The 10492-nt window shown below is 46.6% G+C and overlaps 1 protein-coding gene across 7 annotated transcripts; it reads left to right on the top strand.

Moving 5' to 3' along the window:
• Nucleotides 1-466: 466 nt before the first annotated feature.
• Nucleotides 467-10492, top strand: LOC117647138. 7 transcript variants are annotated; one of them, XM_034388685.1, is made up of 9 exons: nt 467-794; nt 1578-1669; nt 2110-2139; nt 3957-4126; nt 4862-5065; nt 5889-6004; nt 7728-7918; nt 8713-9536; nt 9611-10492. In XM_034388685.1, the coding sequence occupies exons 2-8, from the start codon at nt 1646-1648 to the stop codon at nt 9502-9504; spliced, it is 1527 nt and encodes a 508-aa protein (XP_034244576.1). In that variant the 5' UTR covers nt 467-794; nt 1578-1645; the 3' UTR covers nt 9505-9536; nt 9611-10492. The 7 variants fall into 7 exon arrangements, with proteins under 7 accessions (XP_034244576.1, XP_034244575.1, XP_034244579.1 ...); XM_034388684.1 differs by having other exon boundaries at nt 8713-10492; XM_034388686.1 differs by lacking the exon at nt 467-794 and adding an exon at nt 1347-1495 and having other exon boundaries at nt 8713-10492.

Genomic DNA, 10492 nt, shown 5'->3' with positions numbered 1-10492 from the left:
GTAGATCCAAACTTGACATGGGAAAGAGACGTTAGTCAAACGTATCGGCACCACTTGAACATTAACAGTCGTTTGATTCTTGTTTGCGATGCGTATGTGTTTCGCGAACAATATTTGTACAGCTCGGCTATAGTTTTAGATCCGAAGAGAGGTTAGTTTCCGGCCAATTTGGCGTCTGCTGGTCTGCTTGCTTCCGGTTCAGGATCTACGAAAGTACCCTATACGCGGCGCACACTCTAAATGTCTTACAATGAAATTTGACCTATGTTATTCGTATGTTACAGTGAATTCGGCGCAAGCATAATACGAAGCAATATTCCTTCGTAATACGAATCTTTTTAGCTTTTTCATTGTAAGATACGAAGAAAAACCTTCATAATACGAAGAAAAACCACCTTCGTATTATGCTTGCGCCATTTCCTTCGTATTATGGGAAATGTCTTCGTAAGACATTTAGAGTGCACGTCTTGTGCACCGTTTATCGTTTACTTTGACATGCCACATCAGTTTAAAACGAATGTAACATCGTTTAGAAACAAATGTGACTGTTGATAGCTTGGTAACTCATCTTTTCCTTTAGCAGTCATCTAACACAATGTTACGCAGGCCTTGACCCCCTGTGCCCCTCACGTACCGCACCGTTACTCTCTCGAGATACCCCCTTCTTTATAAGTTACGCGATTGAGTATTTTGACGGCTTCGCGGTTCGCAGAGCAGAAGTAAGAAGCACACGATCGGAAGTGACAAAATTCTCGAGAAGTGCAGGCTGCGAAGCTCATCCGCGTATTCATGAGGTAAGGGGCCGTCCATTAATAACGTAACGCACTTTTGAGCCTTTTTTGGACCCCCCGTCCCCCCATGTTACGCTGCGTTATGCTAGTCCTGACCCCACCTCAAGTCGGGCTACATGCGTGCTGCGGAAGGCAGTAAACGAGAGCTCTCTCTCTCTCTCTCTCTCTCTGACGCCCCCCACCCCCCACCCAGCGTAACGCAATTCAAACTCTCTCAGATAACCACATTATTTACCCTTATTAACCGTCTGAACATCTTAAATGGGCTCTCATATAGGGTACTTTCGTAGATCCTGAACCGGAAGCAAGCAGACCGGCAGACGCCAAATTGGCCGGAAACTAACCTCTCTTCGGATCTAAAACTATAGCCGAGCTGTACAAATATTGCTCGCGAAGCACATATGCACTGCAAACAAGTATCAAACGACTGTTTATGTTCAAGTGTGGCCGATACGTTTGACTAACGTCTCTTTCCCATGTCAAGTTTGGAACTACTTCCGCCAACATGGCGTCTGTGTGCTTCCGGTTCAGGGATCTACGAAAGTACCCTATTGGAAGTATCATGCGTAACGCTACGCTAGCTCGGAGTCCATGTCCCTCCATGTAACGCTGCGTATCTCAGTGCGGATTCCCCCTCCTCCCCCACCCGATCTCCCTTAGATGCATAACATATTATAGATGGACGGCCTCTGATACAAACTTAAGTAATTTCTCTCGTTTTTTATTCTTTACACTGGCGTTCTGGAAGGGCGTTGGAATACCATTTCAGTGAACGTCCTCTTGCAGCATTTTCCGAACCTGAGGGCTGAAAACAACATTTCGGTCACGGTTCAATAGCAGTCAGAGAAAGCATCATGTGCGAAGCTTCTGAAGAAATGCAAAGGGGGCATCCATAAAGTACGTCCGCACTCGAAGGGGGAGGGGGAGGTGGACAAAAGCGGACGTTGGCGGACGTGAGGGGGAGGGGGGGTCCGAGGTGGTCGGACGTCCTACTTTTATACGAAGAAAATTAAGAAAAATTAGACGATTTGCGCCGTCTTTACGCGCGGCGCCGATGTCAGCGGCGACGGAAACGGAACATAGTCATCTTTATTTTTATTTTCTGAATAACGCAGAAGGCCTCTTTTTGTGGCTTAACACGCGTTTTTTATCAGTTTACCCCCAAAAAAGCGCTTTATTGTTGAAATTTGGAATACTTTGGCCAAAATGGACGTCCAAAGGGGGGAGGGGGGGTCGCCGAAAGCGGACGTTAGCGGACAGGGGGGGAGGGGGGGTCAAAATTACCGAAAAAAGTGCGGACGTACTTTATGGATGGCCCCAAACCGAACAGTGTGTAGTGAGATCAGAGGTGAGATGCGGCGCATTACGGCATAGCGGTTAATCTCACGGTTTCGACAAAATGTTCCGAACTGTACGACCAACCGTCGTGATTTAGGCTTCTCTGGAAAGCCAGAAGGCTTGTCCGGGTTTGCTCGTCATTGCAGAACGATTAGAGGAATTAAAACCGGGAAACGATTGTTTCGGTAGTAAGTAGCCAGCTCGGTTGGTTGTCAAATGTGGTATTTTGTCGAATTTCTTCTCCATCATTATATGTTGATGCATGCATCAAGCCTTTCACCAGAGTGTGCTCTTTGCGAAGGTATTCGTGTCCTTGAAGCAGTATCGAAATTCTGTAAGGGAGAGTGGGGTAGTTCCGGACGCTTTTTTTTCTTTTTGGTCTTTGAGCTTGAATATGCTTCTTGGGTTAAATGTTATGTCAGGAGAGTAAAGTATGGACCTTTACCTTCAAAACGGTACACTCTACCAAAAATGTCCTGTAAATGCCGCTAATTTATTACCAGTTTTCACTGTAGGTCAATTCACAGCGTTTACTGTGATCTGCTCACGGGATTCACTGTGATCTTGTTCGCGGTGTTCACTGTGATCTGGTCCCCAGTAAACACTGTGAGTTTGACGCCGCTGAGCACCGAAGTACTGCAAATCAGGCTCCAATTCACGGCGTTTACTGTGGCCAGATCACAGTGAACACTGTAACCGAGATCACAGTGAACGCCGTGAACTAGTTCACAGCAAACGCCGTGAATTGCATAACAGCAAACATTGGTAATAAATTAACGGCGTTGACAGGACATTTTTTGTAGAGTGTATACATGAAAGCCAAATCTCAGCAACGGTTAGGGAGATATAGGCACCTAACAAAAGCCCTGCACGTGTCCGGAGTTGCCCCAGGCTGGGGTAATTCCGGACGACCTATGGGGCAATGCCGGACGACCTTAAAATTTGACACTACTCGAGCTTACTTTCGCTTGTTTTGATGTGAGGCATGCTTTTAGAAGGCGTTCAAGGACATTTGCTGCGAACTGAAGTGTTTGATTATTACTCAAAGCATATTATAAGGAATAATTTCTATCAAAACCCCTAAATTGACAACACTGTCTTGAGTAAAGCTCTCAAACATAGCTGCAATGCTATTTTTCGTTCTTTCTTTATCCTTCTTAACGGTGGGGATGCATGTCCACAATATTGAACCCACTACCTTAACATTATGCGGGAAATTGAAGAAAATAACCCTTATTGTCCGGATTTACCCCACTGGTAGTGAAAACCTTTGATGTTCAACTGTAAGAAAACGGCGAGCCATACGAGCACTCCCGAAACGCCAAAGTAAAGTCCAATGACCATATTATATGATAAAATTTTAGTCATGGGACTGAACTTGACGGTAAGGTACGATAAGTACATGGAAATACGAGGGAAAGATGCAGCTTTTGCCTATTTTTGATGGTACTCAAATTTCGTGAAGCGACCACAGGCAAACGGTTTGACCTCCTACTTTGGCGATTTGGAATTCTCCTTTTAAACTGATTATCTTCCTCTGTTAGGCGGGCTTTTGAGTTATCTTCACTCAAACCCAGTGAAAATCGAAGTGTCCGGAATTACCCCACCCTCCCTTACTTATGTGCTTATCTTCCGTAACATAGTATACTCTCAGCACGTTACTGACTTTTTTGTCTTTAATTACGTATTCGTATGAGCAACAATAATACTTAGTATTATTTCAGTTAGTATGATTAATTTCCTTTGTAAAATTATGTACAAAACCAAATTGCCAATACCTTACTCAATATTTCCTAATTATTTCTTTAAAAAGACTGGCTGTTGCAGATGGAGCTGGACTCGCTGTGCGACGATGCCCTGCTGCAGGTGCTGCGCTACCTCAGCCCCGCGGAGCTGTTGGCGTGTCGCTGCGTCTGCACGCGGTGGAGGGACCTGGCGCTGGACCCGTTCGTCTGGCAGGACAAGGGCCTGACTGCCGTCTTTAAGGGAGAACGCGAGTGAGTCGAATAACAGGAAAAGTAGCGATATACGTCGGCAACTTTGGCCCGCCCCGTGTTACATTAAGAAACGTACGAATTTTGCCTATGTTTGACCCTTACGGGAATTAAACCTGAGTCTGGGGTTTAAATAAATGTCGTTTTCGTCATCAGCAACCTCAAAAACATCAGAAACAATGCAAAAACTCGAATAAAAAGAATGTTCCAAAAATACCCCGCTGGGATTTGAACCCGGGTCCGAACTTCTCCGATTCGCTCGAAACTGGTACCATTGGTTTTCTCTCGTCGCCCCGATTCCAAAAATACCCCTACATGCCCTCCTAGCTGCATCCGTTGCCGAGATCTTCCTCGACCCCATGTAGACCATGGTGCACCTGCAGCAGCGCCCCCGGGGCTCGGATCGGATTTGCTGCCACCGGGCGGTTCTTAGGGTCACCCAAGGAGGCTGCATACCAAATTTGGTCAAGATCGGACCACGGGAAGTCCTCGGACGGACGGACGGACGGACGAACGAACGAACGGACGCACAGCAAGGATCATACTATATGCCCGTCCCTCCATCATTTTTTATACAAAAAATAAACGGGACGGGCCAAAAATTGTTATTTATTAAAATTGGCTGTATTTTAAGGTGGGTCTGCCTTTTAAGTTATTGACGAGACCGCACGTGTGGAGTAGACCACGTTTGGGTATTTGGTGAATTCTCACTGATTCCTCTCTCTGACTTTCTCTCAGTGAAAGATACTTTGGAGTTTGCTGCCAATTGGTCGCTGCCACCTTGCGGCTGGCCCCTTGCCTGCGCTACCTCTGCGTGGGCGCCGACGGGCTGCACATGGATTTCCTGGGCGTGCTCCTGGCCACCACCAACTGCGCTGTGTCTTCGCTCGGCATGACCTGCAATCCAATAGATGCGCCACTCTGGTCGGTGGTGCTCAGTAGGTAAGAGTGCAGTACGTTAATCCTCTGGAGGAATTTCTTTCTGAGGATACTCGCCCCCTCCAAATTTAATAGTGTACAGAGCATGGCTCTAAATGCGTGACCTTGAAGATGCTTGTCATGTGAGCCAAAAGAACCCGACCGCTCCGGCCGGCTCTGGTCGGGGTTTTCTGGTCACAGCGTCTAAACCGTTGAATTTAGAGGGGTAAAGTAAGCGAGCCGATTGTTCCTTGCACAGAGACCTACAATCGGCTCGCTTACTTTACCCCTCTAAGTTGAACGGTTTAGACGCTTTGACCAGAAAACCCCGGCCAGAGCCGGCCGGTGCGGTCGGGTTCTTTTGGCCCAAAACCTGGAGAACCGGCATTTACACTTCAAGTAGCACATTCCTTCATATGCTCTGTTGTTCTGCTTTACCTCCGTCATGCAGGCATGCGTCACTTAGCATATGCCAGGCGTACTGGTGTGCTTCAACCTCAAATCCTTAATAGCTTAGCAATGTAACAAATCAATTTTGTTGAAATTCGATCACCTGTGTAGCCACACAGACTGAAAATTGTTTTGGGGCTTAGCCCTATGCTTCGAAGTTATCGTTCATTATTCTTTAATTGTTCCCTCAAAAAGGGGTTTTAAAAGTTCGATTTACTAAATACTCTCGTACTTCCTTTGTCCACAAGTGATGCTTTATTCACGCATATGTAAGCTTTTTACAATTTATTTTATAATTTGGGGTCAAAACTTTTAAAATAACTTATAAAGCTGTTCCTACATACTTCCTACATAATAGTTATGTCTGTGGCAATTGTTGGCACCATTTTGTTCTCAGGCAAGCTGCCCTGGGACGGCTGAAACACGTGGAGCTGTGGGTGAAGTCGGACACGGAAGAAAAATCTCACTTGTGCAGACTACGGCAGCTCCTAGATCAACTTGTGCACACCCAAGGTAAGTGGGAAGCCGATCTGCAAACCCAAGTGTGTGGCAGGCGCACACTTCTTTTCTGCACGTCCGGCAGGCACACACTTCCCGTCGCTAATGCATGCATACAAGCAAGTGAGTGCTTGAGACGTGCAGAAAAGAAGTGAGTGCTTGGCGCACACTTGAGTTTGCAGAGCGACCGGGACCGAAACAGAAGTGCATCGTGATTGTATCTTTGGCCAGGTACACTGTAAATCCAAGTGCGAACCGCTATGTCTCACGCTTACATTTCGAGGGGTCCTATTCAAAAGATCTTATCTGCGCGTTCCCCCCAAGACAATCTTATCTTAAACGCAGGCAAATTCCACTCAGTTTGATCATTTGATACAGCTACATATCAATATAATTTGTGATTAAATTCACTGAAATGTGAAGATGAAAGATCAAAGAAACCAACAGTGCATGCAGAAATATATTCCGCTTACTCTCGTACCCATCACAAGTGGTCAAACTGAGTGAAATTCGCCTGCGTTTAAGATAAGATTGTCTTGGGGGGAACGCGCAGATAAGATCTTTTGAATAGGACCCCTCGATTTGTGAGCCGCGTTTTGTCTCACGCTTGCAATTGATCCAGGAAGCGGAAGAAGGGAATAATTCGACTTATCTCCAAATTGAGTTTTTATTATGTCGTTGTGCCTTGGAATGGTTTGCATCATTGTACCAAATTATTTGACTCAATTCCTAGCAGTTAAACAGAAAATCCACTTTGAAAAAAGATGTAACTCAACTTGACCCCTTTTTCACTCTCAATTTAGCGGAAAATAGAATCATCTGAACCAAAGTCAACATGACTCCGTTCAACATATTGTTGATAGGAGATAACTCAACTTGTGTTTTTATGTATCCATTGTAAAAAGAATCAAGTCAACTTACCCCCCTTTAATTTTAAGAACTTGAACGGAAAAAAGAGCTAAGTCCAAAAAATGCACCAGATGAACCAACACTCTCTGCTGACTATAGTTCCACTTGACATGTCTCCGAATTCCACTTGGTTTAAGAAATTTAAGTTGAGATGACTCTGTTTTCCATTTCAGTGGAAAGTGATAAGTCACAGATATCCTATACGCAGTGACTTGACACTCGTGATGTTTATCTCAAAATTTAACTTCCTTTTTTATTTATAACTTGTTATCATCTATAACATTCCATTGTTCAGTTTTAGATTTCCCTGCTAACAGTTTTTTGTTGCTCCTGAAAAATGGTCAAAATGGAGTTATCCCCTTCTTCCGCTTCCTGGATCAATTGTGAGCCACTGTTTGTCCCACACTTGCAAGCGTGGGTCCTGTGGCATTGAACCAGCGGGAACCGTAGGCAGCAAGTGTGGGAAAAACCACACTTGTATCACTGTAAAAAATTAGTTCGTTAAATTACATACATTTCTTTGGTAATTTTGTTGCACGAATACTTTGTAAATTTACAACGTTTTTATGTTTCTAAACCATTTATGAAATATTCTTCATTCAGGAGTTCGTAAAATTACGAACTTTATACGCGTTCCAAATAACGTGGACCTTACAAATAGATTTCATAAAGTAACGAAATATTTCCGTTTCTTTGCAGGGAATTTGTTACAATTCTTCTCGTAAATTTACAATTGTTTTTTGCAGTGTAGTTAGGGTGATAAAGCCCACTTCGCGGAAGGTATGGACTTGATCTATTGCCATTGCAGAACTTCTCTTGCGTTGTGCAGGTCTGAAGTCGCTGGAGATGCGGGTAGATATTCGCCCCGAGTCCTTCCGCAACGCGCCGCGCCCCCTGAAAGCGGCACAGCTGGACGCTAAAGTGACGGCTTCGTTGCGAGAGCTGATGTACTTATCGCGTACCGCTTTCGTTGACCCCTACCTGCCCTTGCTTCTGGAGCGGCATGCGGCCACGTTGGAGGTGAGTGTAGGCACCAAAGCGAGGGGGTAACCACTCGCGTAATACCCTGTAAGCAAAAACCGTGTATTACGCGTAATACACGTGATCGTAATACCATTTTTGGGTCAAATGTGCCAAATTTTGGCATTTTAGGGCCGTAATACACGTGTAATACACCCGTAATACAGCGTAATACCGAGTAGTCTGTACACGATTTCTTGAAGTGTTAACCCCCTCGCACCAAAGCGTGATGTCTTGTCTGACTGACCGATTTCCCCGGTAAAACTGGTCTAAAATAATTAATCTAAAATTCCTGTAAATTTTCGCCGCCTTTCGATGAGTTGAACTTGCTTCTTACGCGTTAAATGCCTACACTGGTAAAACTAAAGCGTGGTAGTTTTACCCCTATTTTCAAGCGTAATTCGGTTACGCTTGAAATCAAGCGTAATTAGGTTACGCTTGAAATCAAGCGTGACAGGCTCATCCACCAAGATTTCCCCTATCTAAATGCATGGGGGAATTTCCAGAGTATGCTTAAGTCAAGCGTAACGTCTTCAAGCGTAACTTTATGCTTGACTCAAGCATAGAGTTACGCTTTAGTTTTACCAGTGTATGGACTTGTTTGCCCAAATCTACTGCCATATTTGTGCACATGTAGGTACTCTGACATACTGTCTGTAACTTGCGGCAACTCGGTTATTAAACTCCACTAAGCTTCCGTATGCACAAATACGACAATAGTTTTAGACAGTTTAAGTACATATTCAGAGTGTGTTCTCTTACCCCGAGCTTGTGGTGCTTGACTTGGCCGGCAGGTGGTGCGGCTCGACGTGCAGCACCCGCGTGCAGCCGCCCTGCTCGCCGGCGCGGCCCGCCTGCGCGAGCTGCGCTGCCCCTTGCTGGAAGGCATGCCGGCCCTGCTGCGGTGCACCGCCCTCACGTCGCTCAGCTTGGTCGTCGGCGAGGACAGGGCGCCCTTGCCCGCCGTCAAGGAGTACCTGCGCTCGGCTGTGGCGCGCCTCGAGAGCCTGGTGCTCATCTACCCCTACGACGAGGATCGCGACGAGGACGCGGACGTGGTGCTGAGCCTGGCGGGCACGGGCCGTGCCGCCCCGGCCCTGCGTAGCCTTTCTTTCGTGTTCACGGCCGGACTGGACGAAGAGTGCTTAGCCCACTCGATGCCCCAATTACGCCCGCTGACCGCCGTCCTGCCGCGCCTGCAGCACCTCACCCGCCTCTCCTTCAACGGCTTGCTTTTGCGCAGCGACTTCCTGGACGCGCTGGACGGCCAAGTACTGCCGGACCTGGAAGAACTCCGCTTCGACATGGACGCGCCCTGCCCGCACCAGTGGGCCCACGGCGAGCAGGTGCGACGCCTCTTGCAGCGCTACCCGCGCCTGCACTTGTGCGGCTATTCCGTTCACGATGACGACAGTCTCCTGTGCGAGTACTGCAAGCAGCACGACTGCCACTGGTTTGAGTACATGTCGTGTGTGTTGTTCAGCCACGCGGTGGAAGACAGCTGCGGCGTGGACCACTCGAAGAGCGAAGTGCAGATGCGTGTCAGTCTGGAAGCTCCACCACTTGGGGAGGCCCCACCTCTGTAGGAGGCTTTACCTCTGGAGGAGGCTCCACCTCTGTAGGAGGCTTTACCTCTGGAGGAGGCTCCACCTCTGGAGGAGGCTCCACCTCTGTAGGAGGCTTTACCTCTGGAGGAGGCTCCACCTCTGGAGGAGGCTCCACCTCTGGAGGAGGCTCCACCTCTGGAGGAGGCTTTGCCTCAGTAGATGACTTTGCCTCAGTAGATGGCTTTGCCTCAGTAGATGTGTTCGTGTCATCCGCGTCACCGCGCTCATTTGACGACCATGCCTACTGTCTTGTTCCGAAATTCGTAATGAATGCAGCAAAGCAGATGCCAGCGCTTTATCAGTTGTGTGACTATAGTTTTACGGCTGGCGACCTTGTTGCTCTCGTGCTACCGACATATTTTGTTTTCTTTTTATTGTTCCAGTTTGGATTCCTAATTTGTCTTAGTTATTTCTTTTCTGTACTGTATTTAACACTAGAACCGCGGAGGGGGTCAATTTGACCCCTTTTAATTTTCGTCATAAATTTTTCTGACTTATTTTTTTCTTCTCGGATTTGGGGCTTTTTGACTTTTTATAAATACCAGAAAAGAACATTTGGGTGAAATTTCGGCTCTGTCGGACCATTTTTGTGGGCGTAGGACAACAATATACCTAGAACCGCGGCAGGGGTCATTTTGACCCCTGTATTGTTTGCACTCAGGAAGTTCGAATTTTGGCAATAAAAAAAGCGTCACAAGCGTCAATTTTAGTGGTGAATCATTTGGGAGTGCTATGGACTGCCCTGGGAGACCTAACTTGGCCAACGGCATAGGCGACCCGCCGAGCAAACGCCTAAATGTATGCAAGATGCGTGTGTTCCGCGTAAGGTATCTGTAGAATAAAAAAATCTCATTCAACGAACGTTAATGAAAGCAGATGATACTCGTTTGGTTTTCTTCGAGGTAGTAGTTCGGGCTTTTTTATAACTGTGTATGAAATAAATAGATAGCCCAATAATATACATGGA

The sequence above is a fragment of the Thrips palmi genome, unplaced genomic scaffold, assembly GCF_012932325.1.
Source record: "Thrips palmi isolate BJ-2018 unplaced genomic scaffold, TpBJ-2018v1 HiC_scaffold_2, whole genome shotgun sequence".
NCBI classification, from domain to species: Eukaryota; Metazoa; Arthropoda; class Insecta; order Thysanoptera; family Thripidae; genus Thrips; species Thrips palmi.
Note: the sequence above shows the minus strand (reverse complement) of the source record. Positions and strands in the feature narration are given on the sequence as shown.

Coding starts and splice junctions, on each gene's coding strand:
- LOC117647138 (XM_034388685.1), top strand. CDS start 1,646: ATGTGCGAAGCTTCTGAAGAAATG. Junction 1,670..2,109: donor GCGAAGCTTCTGAAGAAATG/CAAAGGGGGCAT, acceptor TATGGATGGCCC/CAAACCGAACAGTGTGTAGT. Junction 6,005..7,727: donor TCAACTTGTGCACACCCAAG/GTAAGTGGGAAG, acceptor TGCGTTGTGCAG/GTCTGAAGTCGCTGGAGATG.